The sequence below is a fragment of the Myxine glutinosa genome, chromosome 4, assembly GCF_964187855.1.
Source record: "Myxine glutinosa chromosome 4, kmMyxGlut1.1, whole genome shotgun sequence".
Classification (NCBI taxonomy): domain Eukaryota; kingdom Metazoa; phylum Chordata; class Myxini; order Myxiniformes; family Myxinidae; genus Myxine; species Myxine glutinosa.
The window spans coordinates 62,847,793-62,868,759 of NC_136264.1; the positions used below are offsets into that span (position 1 = coordinate 62,847,793).

Genomic DNA, 20,967 nt, shown 5'->3' on the forward strand with positions numbered 1-20,967 from the left:
AGTGAGCTGATGTGAAAATCCTGTTTAAATTTCAAGTCAATCGGATGAAAATTGACAATTTTATAAATTATAGCTGATGTTGACCATTTGGTCTGTGTTGACCACAAATAATTGGTGGTTGATTTGCGTGAGCTGATGTGAAAATCCTGTTCAAATTTCAAGTCAGTCGGATGAAAATTGAGGATTTTAGAAATTCCAGATTGAGTTGTTGAACTTTGGCCTATGTTGACGTTTTGGTGTATGTTGACCTCAAAATGGTGACCGCTATATCAAATGATCACGTAACACGTGGCAAAGTTTCAATTTCCACCGCTGAACGGTTTTGACGTACGCTCTTAACAGAATACAGACACGTACGTCGTATATACGTGCCCGATCGCTTTACCCCGCTTTTCACTTCGAGAGCGCAGGGTAAAAATCCACTGATTCATCGAGTCGACGTGGCGTGCATGAAGTGCAGGCAAGATGAGCCAAAAATCCTCCTCAATTATCGCATTCGCACGCAGTTGCTCATACGCGGGAATTTTGCTGTTTTCATTCTATTACCAATTACTGCCACATTTTTGTAATTTAATGAACTTCGATCTTCAAATAAATGATGTTGAAATCCGGATCCGAGCAACGTACGTAGCAACACGGTTATCTTGACATAGCCACAAAAGGAGTCTAACCGGTTGAAGGACATACCACATTTAAACAATACGTCGACTCGTGCATCGGGCTTCGTGCATGCTTTCCACCATCGTCATCCCTGCACTGCATCAAATGTTTGCAATGTCCTCCAGATATACCTGCATCTTCCTCCCTCGGACAGTTCCCTTCCCTCGGGATCGTCAATCAGGCGAAGTCCGAGTCATGTACGTTCGGACACGAAACTTTCCCAAGATGTTGGAAACTTCCTAAGATGTACCAAGCAATTAAACATACCAAGACGCAAGTAGTTGTGCTCCAGGACGAATGACATCATCACGGAATTATTACCTGTAGACACGCCCGCGCCTCTTGAACCCTTAAATGATTGAGCGGAGGTGCAGAGATACTTTGAGCGGAGGTGCAGAGATACTGAACTCCTTTGTTTGACACCATGTGCGGTGAGTGACGGAGTGCTGTGTCCCAGAACTCCCATATATACTGTTTGAAATCGATGATACGCTTCGTCATGCTGATTGAAAAAAAAAAAACTTGGAACTTATTACCATTTGCTGATTTGCGTTTCGGTTTTTACGACACGAAATGAAACTTTATGCATCGGATCGGGATCGTGCGTAAATTTTCCAGCGTCAAATGGAAACTCCGTGCGTACCAACTGTGCTCCCTGGGTTCCTGCGTACAATGTGTGTGCGTGGCGTGATGTCCGTGCTGATTCTGTTGTTGGTGAGTGATGTCCGTGCTGATTCTGCTCATGGTGAGTGATGTCCGTGCTGATTCTGCTCATGGGGAGTGATGTCCGTGCTGATTCTGCTCATGGTGTGATGTCCGTGCTGATACTGCTCATGGTGAGTGATGTCCGTGCTGATTCTGCTCATGGTGAGTGATGTCCGTGCTGATTCTGCTCATGGTGTGATGTCCGTGCTGATACTGCTCATGGTGAGTGATGTTCGTGCTGATTCTGCTCATGGTGAGTGATGTCCGTGCTGATTCTGCTCATGGTGTGATGTCCGTGCTGATACTGCTCATGGTGAGTGATGTTCGTGCTGATTCTGCTCATGGTGAGTGATGTCCGTACTGATTCTGCTCATGGTGTGATGTCCGTGCTGATACTGCTCATGGTGAGTGATGTCCGTGCTGATACTGCTCATGGTGAGTGATGTCCGTGCTGATTATGTTCATGGTGCGTGATGTCCGTGCTGATTCTGTTCATGGTGCGTGATGTCCGTGCTGATTCTGCTCATGGTGAGTGATGTCCGTGCTGATTCTGTTCATGGTGCGTGATGTCCGTGCTGATTCTGCTCATGGTGAGTGATGTCCGTGCTGATACTGCTCATGATGAGTGATGTCCGTGCTGATTCTGCTCATGGTGAGTGATGTCCGTGCTGATTCTGTTCATGGTGCGTGATGTCCGTGCTGATTCTGTTCATGGTGTGATGTCCGTGCTGATACTGCTCATGGTGCGTGATGTCCGTGCTGATTCTGCTCATGGTGAGTGATGTCCGTGCTGATACTGCTCATGGTGCGTGATGTCCGTGCTGATTCTGTTCATGATGAGTGATGTCCGTGCTGATACTGCTCATGGTGCGTGATGTCCGTGCTGATTCTGCTCATGATGAGTGATGTCCGTGCTGATTCTGCTCATGATGAGTGATGTCCGTGCTGATACTGCTCATGGTGAGTGATGTCCGTGCTGATTCTGCTCATGGTGAGTGATGTCCGTGCTGATTCTGCTCATGGTGAGTGATGTCCGTGCTGATTCTGCTCATGGTGAGTGATGTCCGTGCTGATTCTGCTCATGGTGAGTGATGTCCGTGCTGATTCTGCTCATGATGAGTGATGTCGTGCTGATACTGCTCATGGTGAGTGATGTCCGTGCTGATTCTGCTCATGGTGAGTGATGTCCGTGCTGATTCTGTTCATGGTGCGTGATGTCCGTGCTGATTCTGTTCATGGTGCGTGATGTCCGTGCTGATTCTATTCATGGTGCGTGATGTCCGTGCTGATTCTGCTCATGGTGAGTGATGTCCGTGCTGATTCTGTTCATGGTGCGTGATGTCCGTGCTGATACTGCTCATGATGAGTGATGTCCGTGCTGATTCTGCTCATGGTGAGTGATGTCCGTGCTGATTCTGTTCATGGTGCGTGATGTCCGTGCTGATTCTGTTCATGGTGCGTGATGTCCGTGCTGATTCTGTTCATGGTGAGTGATGTCCGTGCTGATACTGCTCATGGTGCGTGATGTCCGTGCTGATTCTGCTCATGGTGAGTGATGTCCGTGCTGATTCTGTTCATGGTGCGTGCTGAGCTCGTGATGTCCGTGCTTTTGTGCCCACGCTCCCGGTTCTTCCAAACGCTGATATCAGCTTTCATCCGTGGCCGCGCTGACACTGAAAAAGTGCGGACGGCCATTAACAAAACCGAGCTTTCCGTTTCACTTACAGCGAATTTATCTGAACAATCACCATTATTTTATTTTCCAACTTCTTTGTTTGAGGTCCGTGTGTGGATTCATATATTAAGTAATGGTTAAGAGCGTCTGTTCTGAGCCCAGGTGCACGGTTAGAACCCTGGCCAAATCATACCAAAGACGATATATGTATGGTACGTGCTGCTTACATGTTTGATGCTCAGCACTTCAAAAGGATAGAGCAAGGACAAACAAACATAGGTTGAGGTTGGTAATAACAGCGCAGGCTTTGATGGGCCTCCTATCAAAGTGCGTGATGCTCCATGTGGAAATTGTATTACTAATAGTGATTATAATGTAATCTTCGACGAGGCGGATTTAAAGATGCAGATTCGACAATGCGGATTGAACGATGCGGATTCGACGAGGCGGATTCAACGATGCAGATTCGACAATGCGGATTGAACAATGCGGATTCGACGAGGCGGATTTAATGATGCGGATTCGACGATGCGGATTCGACAAGGCGGATTTAATGATGCGGATTCGACGAGGCGCTTTCGATGATATGGATTCAATAAGGCGGATTTGATAAGATGAATGCTGCACACTTGCGTGGCAACCCCATTAGGACTCAAAAATAACTTTCAAGCATTGTGAGATTCAGAACAAATAAGTAAATAATGTAACATCTGTCCGTGCTTGTTGACAGACCTTTGCTCTCAGGGATAAATGCAGATTGAAACTAGAACGGCACGTGGCAGAACGCATACTTCCACCAGGCTGAACAGTCCACCTTTTGTTTCCCACTGATAGGTCAGATCTGCATCTGAACTGAACCAAAATCAAATTGGCTTGTTCTTGTCACCTAACCAACTCATTTACCTCGTTTTGTCATAAGTCGTCCACAATCTTTTGAAATATCATGCCATATATCGTTTTTGGGGCCTATCACTGAATGGTGAAGAATCACAAAAATTTATTTTTAATTCTCAAATCCGGATCCGGATTCGAATCTTTACCAAAATTTAATCAATTCTTCCTTTTAAAACACACAACCAGAGGTCAGACGATGAAAGGTGAGCAGACAGACAAACAAACAAATGAAAAACCACTCATGGAGCGACACTTGGTAAAAGAGAACAAAGTAGAATGGCACTCAATAGAGAATCCTTTTGACCTCACAAATAATTGGTGGTTGAATTCCGTTAGCTGATATGAAAATCCAATTCAAATTTCAAGTCAATCGGATGAAAATAGAGGCTTTTAGAAATTCGAAAAAAAAGTGGTTGACCTTTCGCCTATGTTGACCTTTTGGCCGACGCTGATCTCAAAAATAGTTGGTGGTTGAATTAAGTTAACCGATATGTAAATCCTATTCAAATTTCAATTCAATCGGATGAAAATTGAGGATTTTAGATATTCGAAAAAAGTGGTTGACCTTTGGCCTATGTTGACCTTTTGGCCTACGCTGATCTCAAAAATAGTTGGTGGTTGAATTCAGTTGGCCGATATGAAAATCCCATTCAAATTCCAAGTCAATCGGATGAAAATTGAGGATTTTAGAAATTTGAAAAAAGTGGTTGACCTTTTGACCTTTTGACCTTACAAATATATAGGATTTTGTTGGACCACGAACTACCATTTGGTGAAGTTTCGTGAAGATCGGTTTAAAATTGTGACCTGTAGGCAAGTATAAGTCAGCGGACAGACAAACACACACACAAACCGGAGTGATCAACATACTTGACAATTTTTTTTTAATTTTTTTGCTTAATAACAAACAAACAAGAAGACGTCATGCGTAGCACGATACTTGCAAAATCCGCCGCCCCCCCCCCCCCCCAAAAGTTTTCCAATGATACAGCAAATTGTCCATTTCATGAAGATTCAAATTTACAATCTTGATCAAAGCTCGGGTCAACAGGATGAAAAGTGACGATTTTTCAGATGAAAAATGATGATTTTGGAAGGTTGACCTTGAGTTGACCTTTGACCTTTTGACCTCAAAAATAGTTAGTTTCCCTATTTAGTGACTCAATGTGCAAATGCTGTTCAATTTTCAAGTCAATCGGATGAAAATTGAGGATATAAAAAATTTGGCCTATGTTGACCTTTTAGCCGATGTTGACCTCAAAAATAGATGGTGGTTCAATTCAGTGACCATATATATATCCTCTTGGAAGTTCAAGTCAATCAAATGAAAATTGGTGATTTTAGAAATTTGGCCTATGTTGACCTTTTGGCCTGTGTTTACCTAAATTATAATACGTGGTTGAATTCAGTGACCAGATATGCAAGTCCTCTTCAAATTTCATGTCAATTGGATGAAAATTGAGGATTTTAGAAATTTGGCCTATGTTGACCTTTTGGCCTATGTTGACCTCAAGAATACTTTGTGGTTGAATTCAGTGACCAGATATGCAAGTCATCTTCAAATTTCAAGTCAATCGGATGAAAATTGAGGATTTTAGAAATTTGGCCTATGTTGACCATTTGGCCTATGTTGACCTCAAGAATACTTGGTGGTTGAATTCAGTGACCAGATATGCAAGTCCTCTTCAAATTTCAAGTCAATCGGATGAAAATTGAGGATTTTAGAAATTTGGCCTATGTTGACCATTTGGCCTATGTTGACGTCAAAAATACTTGGTGGGTGAATTCAGTGACCAGATATGCAAGTGGTCTTCAAATTTCAAGTCAATCGGATGAAAATTGGGGATTTTAGAAATTTAGCAAATTTGGTGACCTTTGGCCTATGTTGACCTTTTGACCTATTGACCCCAAAAACAATAGGCTTCTTGCTTTTGACCAACTCTACCACTTGGTGAAGTTTGGTGAAGATCGGTTGAAAATTGTGACCTGTAGGCCGGTGACAAACAAACAAGCAAACAAACAAACAGACAGACAGACAGACAGATTCACAAACACAACCGACCAATATACTTGAAAAATCTTCGATTTTGCAAGTAATAACCAGAACGCCACTCAGTAGCGCGCATACTCCCGCCGTGGGTTTAGTTGGAATAATACGTTTTGTTTAACATCCCCTCTCCCCAAAACAATAAATGAAAAAGAAAGTAAGCGGCTAAGCCCTCACTGTCAGAGAATTAATTTTGATATATCTCGGAATTAGAGGAGAAAAACATCATTTAAGAATAAGAATAAAAGCTTTAATGCAGTAAAACAGAAAAAATCTTTCCCAAAAAAATTCCTGGATCCGGAATAATATCCTGAGCTTCACTAAAAACTAATCAATTCTTCCTTATCCCAAGGGCAATCATCCCACCAACTTTCATCCAAATCCGTTCACAACTTTTCCAGATATCATGTTCACACACACACACATACACACACACACACACACACACACACACACACACACACACACACACACACACACACACACACACACACACACACACACACACACACTTATTACCCCAAATGTGTGAAGCGAAAAACGGGGTTAAGCAATTAATTCACTGTCTCTCTGTCTGTCTGTCTAGAAGTGTTCGTTTATGATCAAAGAACAACTTCATTACAATTGAATGTTATATTTTGACCACAAAATATAGCACCTCACTTTATTTTAGGATCTGATCAAAGATGGCTGACTTTTAGACTGGTGACCATTTCATTTGTAAATTAGAACGACACTTCGACGTCACGACGTCGACCGATATGCCTCGACCCACATTATTACATCATTATAATACTTGTACCAAGTTTGCTTTAAATGCATTCAGCTGTTCTCAAGTTATCACATTTTTACCTGACATGACCTCTGACCTTTGACCTCTTGACCCCAAAATCTAATCAGTTCACGTTTACAGCATTTATAGCTGGAGTACCCGGCGTTGCTCAAGCGAAAAAGAAACATTAACATATTTGAAATGAGGGCAAATAAAATGGAAAAGCAATTATTACATCTAAATCAGAATCCATCACAAATGTAAAATCATCATTTTACCTTTTCGTTGAACATATTCTGCTGAATGTGCCGTTCATCACGTTTCCGAGTTAAGTATGATGACATTCAGGAAGAAGAAGAAGCCTAACAACCAACTTCGACTGCTTCCGGAATTGTTTTGTTATTTGTGTTCAAATGTCTTGTGATTGTTTTGTATTTATTTATGCGAATGTGCACTTGTATATAACTGTCATTAATCAAAAAACCTTAGGCACTACAGAGAGCGATTAAAAAAAAAAATACAAAAAGCGAACCTTTTTTTTTTCTCAAAAAAATTGTTTTTTTTGGCCTTTATCACTCCCAGGCACACTCTGAGGAACATTGAAAGTTTGACGAAGATCCGTTCAGCCATCTCGGCTCTTGTATAGTAGATTACTGACTTTGACCTTTGACCTCTTGACCACAAAATTTAGTCAGTTCATCTTTACATCATTTTACATAAGTGTACCAAATTTGGACAGAATCCCAACACTGGTTCACAAGTTATCGCGGTAACAGGATTTTTACCTAACATGGCCTCTGACCTTTGGCTTTTGACCTCTTGACCACAAAATTTAATCAGTTCATCTTTACATCATTTTACATAAGTGTACCAAATTTGGACAGAATCCCAACACTGGTTCGCAAGTTATCGTGGTAACAGGATTTTTACCTAACATGGCCTCTGACCTTTAGCTTTTGACCTCTTGACCACAAAATTTAATCAGTTCATCTTTACCTCATTATACTTCCCTGCACAAAGTTTGACTAAGTTCTCAAGTTATCGCGGTAACGAAAACCTATCACGGACGGACGGACAGACTGACAGCGGGACGGACAACGCGAAAACATGATGCCTCCGGCGACTTCAGTGGTGGGTGGGGGGCGGAGAGTGAGGGCCAATGTTTGAATATGAGTTAATAGGGACAGTTTGGAAAAACTTTTTATCCCATTTTTTTTTTCATTGGCACCGTGGTTTATATTATGGGTGCATATTATGTGCATCCAGCTGCGCTTTCAATTTAGCAATAAGTTGGAAACTCAGGATTGTTTCTTGATTATTATTTTTTTGTATTAGTGACTGTCCCTATTCACCCGTTAAAACGTGGCGTATATAGAGTCACCCGTAAAACGGGGTGAATAGAGACAGCCATAAAAATCCTATTTATTCCTATTTAACCCATATATGGGGTTAATAGGGACTATAAGTTGCTTTTTTTTTAAAAACAAGAGAACACTTTTAACCCAAATATCAACAAGTCAGTATGGTTATCAATTTTCAGCGAAAAAAGTTTCCGAACTTTTTTCAGTTTGTGTCCCTATTCACCTTGCTGTCCCTATTCCCCCCATTTTTACGGTACTGTGGGTTTATGATGCTGTGTCATGTGTTACGTGGTCCTCCCGGTAACTACCTGGTCTTGGTGACCCCCGGACCGTGGGAGGGACCCCGCCAGAAAGATATATGATTTATACGCTTTCGTAACGCAATCAATATGAAAGACACAACAATTCCAGTCAATAAGAAACCCCCACACCAAGGATCCGGATTAATGGATAATATATTCCCAATCAATCAACCACACTCAACAATCAATCAACAATATTACTCAGATGGCCATCTCATATATCTCCCCCCTTTCCCCACTCATGACCCCTCAATGGCCACTGTCCCTCACAATGTCTCTGGGCCCCTCCAGACCAAGGTGAAGGTCGACTTCTCCGCACACGGGCGGTTGAATGAACCCCTGGCTGACGTGCTCCAAACGTGCACGTCGCGTACCGGGAACAGCGGCTGCAGCGCACACCTCCTTGCAAAGCAAAGCGGGCAAAGCAAAGCGCGGCTCGCAAAGCGCGCGAGGCCCAAGGTGCGACCCGTACGCGTCCTTGTAGACGTTGAGGCGAACTGTGCCGGACGCTTGGTTCCGTGCACGAACCCACGGCAACTTGACGCGTAACCGGTAATTACCCCGCGCAGGTAACTCCTCTCGCCAGACGGGCTTTCAAACGCAGCGTTCCCCACGCTGCTCAATATCGACACCGCTCGCGTCGGAGCTGGGCGAGCAAGAAGAAGATGGCCGCTTCTTTCGGACCTCGTGTCTCTCCTTTTTCTTCTTCCGGTTCACTATCCCGTTTCCGGTCTCCTGTTATCCGGAGCCTCTCTAACCATTTAACCACAACAACCTTTAATAGAATAAACATTAATAAGCCATGACATGAATAGTAATTCACCTAAATCCGGGATCCGTAACACATGACTGATGTGAATCATCCTTTACCATAATTATATATTGACAAACACTGTTGCACGTTTCCTGTTTTGCAGGAATATTTGCATACCTGAATTATCGCATACCCAAGACTCGACGTCATATCTTGGAAACTCTCATCAAAGGACTGCAGCGCTTGGAATACCGGGGCTATGACTCTGCAGGTGAATGGCTGCAATGTCATGGGTCGACTTTTAACACATATTTGTTTATGCTAAAACTGGATAATACTTACTTCATCTCAATGGTCCTCCTTGGCCAATTCCGTTTTTAAAAATAAAGTTGAGGTGTGGAATTTCTGGAGCTCAGTTTACGAGGTGAACGCACTTGATATCTGTTGTACCACAGGTGTGGCCATTGATGCACCCAGCAAAGGTGCCCATGAAAATGGGAAACAAATCTGCGTGGTAAAGCAGCAAGGAAAAGTGGAGGTTTTGGCTGAGAAGCTACGAGGTAAGTGTCAACACAGCTACATGATTACTTGATCTTGAACAAAGTGTGTTCTGCACCTCTTACGGCCAATACACCGATGGTCATGTGAGCAGCATGTCATTCCAACATCGAAGGTGGACGGAGGTTTTGTTTTCACCCCTGTCTGTGTCTGTGAGCAGGATTTCACCGCTCCTTTCCTATCTCAAAAAGTTATGGATGGATTTGGATGAAACTTAGCGAATCGGTTCGGTGTGTCACAAGGATGAATTGATTCGATTTTCGTAAAGATTTGGAGCCCGATACTATAATTATCTCCGCCACCAAAGGTGGATGGATGCTATGTTTTCACCCCATCTGTCTGTCTGTTTGTCTGTTTGTCTGTCTGTTTGTCTGTCTGTCTGTTTGTCTGTATGTCTGTCTGTCTGTTTGTCTGTCTGTCTGTCTCTGTTCATCTATCTGTCTGTCTGTTTGTCTGTCTGTCTCTGTTTGTCTGTCTGTTTGTCTGTCTGTGAACAAGATATCAAAAATTTGTGGATGGATTCGGACGAAATTTTGCGGAAAGGTAGTGTATGTGACAAAGACGAAATGATTAGATTTTGGTGAAGATCCGGGTAGTAGAATTTTTAAGTGATTCTTCACCATTAGGAGATAGGGCCAAAAAGGACATATAGCAGGATATCTCAAAAAGTTAAGGATGGATTTGGACCAAACCTGTTGGATAGATTGGGTGTGTGACAAGGACTAATCGATTTGATTTTGGTGAAGATCTGCATCTCGATAGAAGAATTGAAGTGATTCGTCACCATGGAGATATAGGGCCAAAAACGATATATAGCAGGATGTCTCAAACAGTTATGGATGAGTTATGATATGGACGAGTCATGACAAAACTAGGTGCATGAATTGATTAGGTGATAAGAACAAGCTGATTCGATTTTGGTTCAGGTCTGGATCCATATAGGACCCATCAGTGGGATACAGAATATAAACTGTTCACCTGGCGGAGGTTTGATCTCTACTGAGTGCCGTTCTAGTTTTTACAGTGGTTCTTCCCCATTGCAAGATGGCCAATAGAGAGGCCAAAAATGATATATAACACGATATCTCAAAACGTTGTGGACGAGTTTTGCCAAAACTTGGTGGAAGATTTGGGTTATGAGAACAAGCCGATTATATTCTGGTTCAGGTTCGGATTCAGATCCGGCCTACCAGAGGGATACAACACGTAACCTGTTCAGCCTGGCAGAGGTATGCGCTCCAACATGTCCCGTTCTTTGTGGATGTTTTATGCTGTCCTTGTATATTTTTCTAAATCTGTTATAAACCACAAGAGATGGAAAATAAGGTATCAATATTATTGTACACCGCTCCTTTCCTATTTCATCTCCAGCCGCGCTGCATGACGTCATCGCCGGGCACCGAAGGGGGCGCTGAAACTCGGTTTTCGTACTCGGTTTTCACTCCGGTTTCATGTTTTCTTGTTTGTTTGTCCGGGCGATATCTCAGCAGATATTTGAGCAGGGAAGCTAAAATTTGGGCACAATAGTGAGCACGTGCTTTGGCAAAACAGTATTTTTTGTTTTTTGATTCATCTATTAATTGATGAATTACTTATTATCGATTAATTAAGTACTTATTTATTTCCTTTCTCTTCTGGGCATTATCTCAGGCACCTTTTGAGTTAGGAAGCTGATGTTTGGACATGACAATGATCACGTGATTTGGCTGCAAATGTTATTTTTAATTTATTGATTAATGAATGAATCGATTAATTATTTAATTATTCTATTCATTACTAAATTAATTTTCAAAAAGTTACAGATTCGGATGAAACGGTGCTGGTTTAAGAATAATATTAGCCAATTGATTAGTAATTTTATTATTTTACTATTGTTATTTATTTATTTTCATTATTGATCATTTATTTATTTTCTTTCTCATCTGGGCAATATGTCAGTCACCTTTTGAGCGAGGAAGCTGATATTTGGACATGACATTGACCAAGTGATCTTACTATCTATAAAGCTCAGTTGACTTTTTGCTCCACCAAATAACAGCGAAACGGAGTTGAGTAAAAGGGTGAAAATTCCACAGATGCTGTGATAAATAACTACCTCTATCCCTTTGAATGTTTGAAAGACTATAGACGTCTGGATCAATTTTTGAATTAAATTTAAATCCCGATTTATACATATACAAGCAGAAGTATCCGGCATTGCCGGGCGGGGGAGGGGAGGGGGAAGGGGAAGGGGAGGGGAGGGGAACGGGGGGGGGGAGCGAGCCCCTTGGTAAAGTGAGCGATTTTTTTTTCCATAGCGTCATAGCGTTCATAGCGTTTCATAGCGTCATAGCGTTCATAGCGTCATAGCGATTTTTTTTTCATAGCGTCATAGCGTTCATAGCGTCATAGCGTCATCACGTGATCGCTCTGAGCGAATCAGCGCCCACCTGCTCTGATTCCGTTGATGCCGTGCGCTGAAATGCGCTGAGGTAAATATGAATAAAAAATATGGATCGTCAAATATTTTGAGTTCGGCCATGTTCGTCCCAGGCTCAATGGCCATGTCTATGTCAAATATCAAGCACGTAAGCCTCTCCGTTTAGGAGTCTATCGGTAACATTACACACACACACACACACACACACACACACACACACACACACACACACACACACAAACTGTGTTTTATATATATAGATTTAAATGCGAGTTGTCTGTGTCTGTGTCCGCGTTTTATTCAGAGATGGCTGAACGGATCTTCATCAAACTTTCAGAGGTACATCAGTGAGTGCCTGGGAGTGTTCTCGGCAAACAAAACAAACAAACAAAAAATTGAAAAAAAAAAGTTGTTTTTTTTGGAGTAAAAAAAAAAAAAAAAAAATCGCTCGATAATGCCAAAGCCTTTTAAAATGAATGACAGTTATACACAAGTACACATTCGCATAAATAAATACAAAACAATTACCAGACATTTGAATACAAATAAATCAAACAATTCGGGAAGTGCACGAATTTGGTTGTATGGCTTCTTCTTCTTCCTGATTGGCATCACACTTAACTCAGAAACGTGAGCCACATTCACTCAGAAACGTGAGCCACATTCACTCAGAAACGTGAGCCACATTCACTCAGAAACGTGAGCCACTCCCCTGCCTCCACCTCCCCTCCCCTTCACCCTCTTTCCCCCCCTCCTCCTCCCCCTCCCCCTCCCCTTCCCCTCTCCACCCCCTTCCCCTCCTCCCCCATTCCCCCCTCCCCTTCCCCCCTTTCCCCCTCTAACCCCTCCCCTTCCCCCCTCCCTTCCCCTCCTCTTCCCCCCTCCCCTCCCCTTCCTCTCCTCCCCCTCCCCCTCCCCTTCCACCCATCCCCTCCCCTTCCCCCCTCCCCCCCTCCCCTCCCATCCCCTTCCCCCCCTCCCCTTCCCTTCCCCCCTCCCCTCACCCTCCCCCCTCCCCCACCCGGCAACGCCGGGTACTTCTGCTTGTGTGTCTATAAAGGGTATTTTAATTTATTGATTAATCAAATTTATCAATTAATCAATTAATTATTTTATTTTTGATTAAATAATTTAATTAATATTCAAAAAGTTACAGCTTCGGAAGAAACACTGGTGGTTTAGGTATGCTATTAGCCAATTGATTAAGACATTAATTATTTTACGATTATCATTTATTTATATATGCAATTAATCAATCAATTATTAGTTTATTACACATCTCTCCCTCCCAATATTGTCTCAAAGTGCTGCATGGCGGCATTGCGAGGCGCCTTAGGCCTTAGGCACCCTGGCAGTGTCGCACGCTGGAGGATACTGGATGTTATTTATTTGGCATGGGGGCGGTGTACTTTGAATGTATCTGTACTTGTTATTATTATTATTATTATTCTGTATGCAGCCTGTGGGTGCTGGCTGCATCACTGTTGGTAGTGTGGCTGTGCTGCTGATGCAGTGCCCTCTTCCCAGTAAGCTGGCACGCATTTTGCAAAATGAATTTTCTCCTTGATTGCCCTGCTGAGTGAGGGGAGAAAACATACTTGATAAAGAAGGCATTGCTGTTGCCGATAGTGCTCCAGGAAGTTGCGTCACTTCCCCCCAGAAGCTCAGCAGCTGTGTTTGTCTGAAGTCAAGTTTGGTGTTTTCTCCTGTGTTTATCTGCATGTGTGTGCGTGATTTGTGTTGCAGCTCTTGCATGAGCCTTAGACTCTGTAAATAAAACAAAGCCTTTCATTTGAAGTATCATGGAGTGTTGGCCCCCGCTTCGGCCTGGTGCAGATTGCTTCCATCCTGCTCCTTTAAGGAAATTGAATTTAAGGCTCTCCATTTTATATTGGCATATATTTGAGTCACAATGTCTTTCTCGCTAAACATAGACAGGTTGATGGACACTTGGTTTTCTCTCCCCTCTTTTCTGGCCATGCTTTTCCCTGCTTCCCATTCCTGCGTCCTCCCGCAGCCTTCCCAGGTCGCACCCATTCTTCCACAATCCAACACCTCCTCATTCTGGATGATCACATCCATTTCTTAATCCATCTATTCTCTCGTCCATGGCACCAGCTCCTGTAGTTGTTGTCTTGCACCTCTCCCTCAGTTCTTCGATAGAGCTGCCATTTGTCACCCCCTGCTCCTGATGCTTGCTATCTAGCTATATACTTGTAAATGAACACACCCCAAATCTGTTGCAATCTATGTCGTCATCAGTAGTAGGAAAATGGGGGTTCTGAAGCACAAAAAATATAACATTGAAGTCAATGGAGAAAATTAAGGATAATTATTGACTCACTGGATTTTCAACTAGATTTTATCCTCAATATTTCAAGATGTTCAACAGACATTTGCTGATGCTCATTCTCACTCACTACGTTTGTTTGTTGTTAGTTGGCACATTCAAGACACCCCATTTTCCTACTACTTGTGGTGGAAGGGAAAATTGGGGAGGGGGACTGCATTTGATTATACTCACTAAGTGGACCAATTAATATTTGTTTATGTTTTATTTTAGGGAATAATTTAAATTTCTTATAACACTCATCACCATCAAGTATATTAACAAACAATATGTTCGGAACTTGGGTCTTGGTACAAGTATCTTTGTTGAGCAGAGATGAAATGGCTAAATCAGCAAGAACTTTTATTTTAAGCAAAGAAGCATTTTAAGAAAGGTCACTGGAATGCCACTCAGTAGAGCGCATACTCCCACCGTGGGTCAAGTTGGAATAATACGTTTTGTTTAACATCCCCTCTCCCCAAAACAATAAATGAAAAAGAAAGTAGGCCCTAACTGTCAGAGAATTTCTTTTGATATATCTCGGAATTAGAAGAGAAAAACATCATTTAAGAATAAGAATAAAAGCTTTAATGCAGTAAAACAGAAAAAAATCCCCAAAAATTCCCAAAAAAATTCCTGGATCCGTAATAATATCCTGAGCTCCACGAAAAACTAATCAATTCTTCCTTATCCCAAGGGCAATCATCTCACCAACTTTCATCCAAATCCGTTCAGAACTTTTCCAGATATCTTGTTCACAAACACACGAAAACAAGAACATCCGAACACACATACGCGCGCGCACACACACACACACACACACACACACACACACACACACACACACACACATGGACGGACACGATCGAATGCATTACTCCCTGGCGGGAGTAAATATTACCTTGTAAATGGAGCACTGTTATAATATGGAGAAACCCATAACAATTATGAAGTTAAAAAAGTTTGTCAATAAACCTAAATCTATTCAGGAGGCTGTGGAACAATGTGATAGATACTTTACAACAGCTCTAAATTACACCTTTAAGAAATCAACACCACTAACTATTAGACTTGGGTGCTTCTATTTTCGTAACTCCCAAACAACAACAGTAATCCTCCCATCCCTGTATAGTAGTGGATTGTGAATTGTCAACCTGTTGCTTTCAAGGGTATTATCTGCTTACCTGTGTCTTTTGTAATTATTCCTGTGAATAAAATGAACCGAAAATCTCTTCTCCTTTTAAATCATATAATTTGTAAGTCCAAGGAATTGTATTCATTACATCAACAATTTTAAAGAGTTCATTATTCCATCTCTTTGCATAACCTTTCTCAAAATGACTTTTCCATCTATATATTCTTACAATATCACCAACTTTGAACTTTGGCTTTCTCAGATTAATCTCCTTCTCGTATTCTAATTTTGTAAATGTTTCCGATGGTTTTGATTTTGTTGAGGAATGAACTGTATTATTGTAATTATCTACAAAGTCCTGAATTTTATCAATCCCTTCCATTGTAAGGAACGGTGTATTATCACCCTCATACTTAACGTTCATTTCTCTTATTAATCTTGTAAAGTAATTCATGTTTGGTGTAATTTTAAAATAGTTGTTTCTTTTTATATTTTTTATCATCATCAATTAAAATATAATCACAGAATAAACATTGTTTATGGGCTTTTGACTGTATTTAATCCCACTCTATCACAGGCTGGACAATTCTCTAATTTATCATATGGAGTATCAGGAAATTCAAGAGGCTCAACATTTGGTATATCATTTATATTCATCATATTTATATAGTAAAACTTTACTTAAAATAAATTTCCTCTTCACTATAATCAGTGCTTTCAGAATCATCATCATCTATAAAACTACTTTCATAACTCTTGTTTGAAAACACACTCTCACTATCATAGCTGTCTTCTGTTCCAATAGAGATACTATCATCACTATCATAATTCCCAAAATCTTCACTTGAATAATGACTCGTATTTAATTAGTAAAAAAAACATTACCATCTATATCCATATACTATTTTTCATTAACAGATTCAACTACTACATTTTTTTATGTTAAAGGTAATTTTAAAATGGTTCTTAACTACTACTGAACGAAATGTCATTTCACCTGATATATTAACATCCTTCATTTCATCAAGATTTACATCTTTAGGGTTGTTAAAAAAAATACAAATTTCTCCATGCTTATTATTAATGGTTTTATCTTCGCTTTCTAAAGCTTCATCCATAAGGGTTTTCTTTTCTGATACTTTTACTTTTTTCATTGCTTTTTCCAGCTTTAAATAGATTGCTAAAAGTAGAGGTGAAACTTTTGTTAGAGCTACTTTAATTGATGTCTTCCAGATATATTAAAAGACCTTCCAATGAAGGAAATTGAGGAACTCATATTATCACTCATAATTGGTTTTATCCAGAAGTTGTTATAAGGTTATGAATTTGGGTAGAGGAATATCTAGAGCCAGATAGATCTGTGTAGGTAGGTATTCGACTGTCGCGATAGGGAATCAACCTTGTAATAAGTTCTGTGTATTTAGTCGGTTTTTTGGGATAAGAGTATACCTGTGAACATACCAGGATGTTCGGGTGTTAAATAGTGTCGGGAATAAGATAACACCCCTTGTGCGTCAGACCTGGTAATCATTCCTTTGTCCCTTATGGCAATGCATACACATATAAACACTTAGATAGGCCCTTTAGTGCACACAGTAATTAAATCACCTTCCCTTCCAACGACTTTGGAAGAAGACAGGCAGGAAGCCAGATTGGGGCACCGCCGGGTGGCTACTGCCGGCCGCACCATCAGCTGGCCTGGTAACATCGCGCAAAGACGAGCTATAACCATGCGCAGGGAACGTGTGATTGGTTGACGCGGAAGGCGCGATCCTCCAGCCAATCAGCGCTGAGGGTGCGAACCTGGGATGAATCAGCGGTGGTGATGTGGAGAGATGCGAGAAGGTTCGGCGAACAGCGGGGGGCTACGAGGCGCTGATTGGGTGGCGCGCCAAGGCTGACGTCACCGCCGCAGGTTATAAAAGGGTGTGCCGGACGACATTTTCCCTCTTGCGCTGCACGTCCCTCTCTGGCTGTCTTGCGCTGCATGACATTTCAGCAGCTCTTAGTTAGCAGCTCTCTCCTGGCTTCCTCGTGCTTGTGTTTTCCTCTTCGCCCTGTTCTTCTTCGCTGGTTTCTTGACGCTGCACGACGTCTTGTGCTCTCTGCGCTGAGATTGGAGATCGCGTTCTTCGTGGTGCTCGGTGCTTGGTGCTTTTGGTGCTGTGAGCGGGCGGGACCTCATGTGCGATCGATTTGGAGCTTGGAGTGAGGTGTGCCGCTGAACAGACGAGGCCGGGGCGAGCGGGTCGTTCGAGGCCTGGTGGCGCACGAGCAGGCCGAACGGAGCCGCGTTGGATGACACACTACAAGACGACGGACAGTTAAGACACCCCACATTTCACACATTTCATACACGCAATACACGTTATTTTCCTTTCATTCATTCATGTGTCCTGTTGGTGAGTCTGGTGTGTGGGATCCCAATATAGGATTTAGTTTACTTGATTACCGTCGCGTTTCTTGTTATCGGGTTCCGTGAATAAATCTCTATTTTTGTACATTAAATCTTGTTTGTTCGAGTTCATTAATTCCCGACAGGACCGGAGCTGCAGTCGGCGCGCTCCAGGTAAGCGCTTTTCCCACTTCTTCCTCTTCCCTTCCTCTTCCCGCGAGTCAAAGCAAAATCCGTGTTTGGTCGTCGCCTCCAGTAGATCCGTTTGGTCCATCCGCGGTCCCTGGTATTAACCGGAGGGATTCACACGACAATAATTATCTTCATTCAATTTTGCATCCTTGACATATTTCTCAGTTTATTTTACAAATGTAGAGATTGAGTGAAACTTGTCTTTTGTGTCTTGATACATTGTATTTATGAAGTAAAAATTTTTTTTACCTCCTACAAAAAGACTAACTAAAAGAAGTGGTTTTCAATGAAATTTTCATCAAGAAAATTTTCTTTTGAGCGAAAAAGTATCTATAAATTACCACGAGATTTTCATCAAGAATATTTTATTTTAAGTGAAAAAGTATCGATAAATTACCATGAGATTTGCATCAAGTTTTTAAATATATTAATATGGTGAATAGAACATATTGCGACGTTTGTAATCGTGAATATCATAAGCAGAAGAAAGACCCTGAAGACAGAAAAGTCTATCATAAGACGTTGCCCAAAGACAGAAAAGACCCCAAGGATCCAAAAGACCCTGAGGATCCAAAAGACCCAAGCAACCCCAATGACCTAAATGACAAAGAAGACACAAAGACCCCATTGACTCAGAAGACCCTCAAGGACTCTGAAGATCCAAAATACGCCGAAGTCCCAAAAGACGCCGAGGATCCAAAAGACCAAAACAACCCTGAGGACCCAAATTACCCAGAGAACCCAAAAATACCCCAAGGAGCCAGAAGACCCCAAGGATTCCGAAGATCCAAAATACCCCAAAGACCAAAAAGACCCCAAACACCCAATATACCCTGAAGACCCAAAATACCCTGAAGTCTCAAAAGACCCTGAAGACTGTTAAAGACCCAAAAGACCACGAAGACCCAAAATACCCCAAAGACCCTAAAGATCCAAAAGACCCTGAAGACCCAAAAGACTATGAATACCCAAAAGCCCCAAAAGATACAAAAGACACAGAGGACCCAGAAGACCCCCCAAGGACTCTGAAGACCCAAACTACTCCAAATAACCCAAGGACCCAAAATATCCTAAAGACCAAAAAGACCCTGAAGACCCAATGGGCCCCAAACACCCCAAAGATACAAAAGATCCCAAAGACCCAAAAGACCCTGAATACCCAAAATACCCTGAAGACTGTTAAAGACCCAAAATACCACAAAGACCCTAAATATCCCAAAAACCCTGAAAGACCCTGAAGACCCAAAATATCTCGAAGACCCAAAAATATCCCAAAGACCCTTAATAGACTGTTAAACATCCAAAAGACCCCAAATATCTTAAATACCCAAAATACCCCAAAGACCATTAAATACCCTGAAGACCCAAAAATATCCCAAAGACCCTGAAGACCCAAAAGACTTCAAGGACCTAAATGACCCACACACAAAAGGCCCAAGGACACAAAAGACCCCAAGGATTCCGAAGACCCAAAAGAAGAGTAGTTATTCCTCTTACATTGGAATTGTAGATGGTGGCTTGCAAACTGAGCCTCATGGTCGGTGTACAGAAGTGGTAATTTAAAAATCACAATAAATGCAAGGCACAGGGAGTGCACTGATGAGGAGACGTGTCGAAGCTTTGGAAGTTTTGTAACGTCGGAGGAGGGGGGTGTTGTTGACTGTGGTGCTTTTCGGGGGAGGAGAGAGCCGCGTCTCGCTTGGCAGTGGAAGAGAGGAAGGGCCGGTTGGCTGCTTGTTCATGCCTGGGCGTTTTCGGCACCATTTGTCGGTGCGCTTCCTGGCGCGGTGATTTGGAGGCGACGAATGCCAACCCCCCTCGTTGAGACTAGAGTTGTGCCGGCCGGCAGGAACATCATTTATTTTTATTTAATCTTTCCCCTTGTTTGTATACGAGTCTGAGGGAGACGTCTCAATTAGGAATTATAGTTTTTACCTTGCCTTTCATTTTTGTCTCTTGCATCTATTTTCATTAAATCCTTTATTTTTGCATTTCATTCTTGTATTGTGGATTTTGCATGTCCCGTATTTGTGTTTGTGGGTTCAGATTAACCCAGTGTCGGCCGTCCGATCAGATAAGACGTCGGGTCTTTACCGCGCGTGCGCCAAAGACAATCCTGCCAAGGTTCGAAGTACTCCTCGGAGTTAAAGCTCATTTCGGTCATCCGTCACCCAGGAGTCTTAACCCCAGGGACGCGACAATAGTCTTAAATGTCATTAGTAGAGTGATATTAGCAAACAGAACGGATCACTAAATCATAAAAATTCCATCTCATTTATTTTTGTGATCTGGAGCATCCATTCTACGATTCGATTACAAAATGTTTGTGATCAAGGTCTCTTATTGATGACAGACTGCTGACGTCAGTACATCAATATAGTGGATGAAAGATACCTGAAATGGTCCCATTCACTGTTCAAGTGTGCTGTCAGACATGTTATTTTTTTGTCATAGGTGAATTAATTTATTAGTAATACAATGTAAAATATGATTTTATTCAAAGATTAGAGGTACGTAGGTTATCTTACTGGATTTTATAGGATGCTCTTTTCACATATATTATTTTCCCTTTCAAACCCACAGGTATGGCAGAATTTGACTTCAATGATGAGATGCTGTGTCACGTGGGCATCGCGCACACGCGTTGGGCAACACATGGAGTACCAAATGAAGTGAATAGCCACCCACAGCGGTCAGACCCTGAAAATGGTGGGGTCACATGTTCAGAGCATTACATCCAATATAACAATAATAAATAATTGTATAATT

General features: G+C 42.0%; 1 protein-coding gene across 1 annotated transcript in view; it reads left to right on the top strand.

The window, feature by feature from the left end:
* The first annotated feature begins 963 nt into the window (after nt 1–963).
* Nucleotides 964–20,967, top strand: part of LOC137424699 (glutamine--fructose-6-phosphate aminotransferase [isomerizing] 2-like) — a 99,290-nt gene continuing 79,286 nt past the window's right edge. The window contains exons 1-4 of the mRNA XM_068112429.2: nt 964–1,091; nt 9,334–9,441; nt 9,626–9,730; nt 20,782–20,907. Of these exons, the coding sequence (XP_067968530.1) occupies nt 1,085–1,091; nt 9,334–9,441; nt 9,626–9,730; nt 20,782–20,907 (346 nt within the window). The 5' untranslated portion in view covers nt 964–1,084. The remainder of the gene's footprint in view (nt 1,092–9,333; nt 9,442–9,625; nt 9,731–20,781; nt 20,908–20,967) is intronic.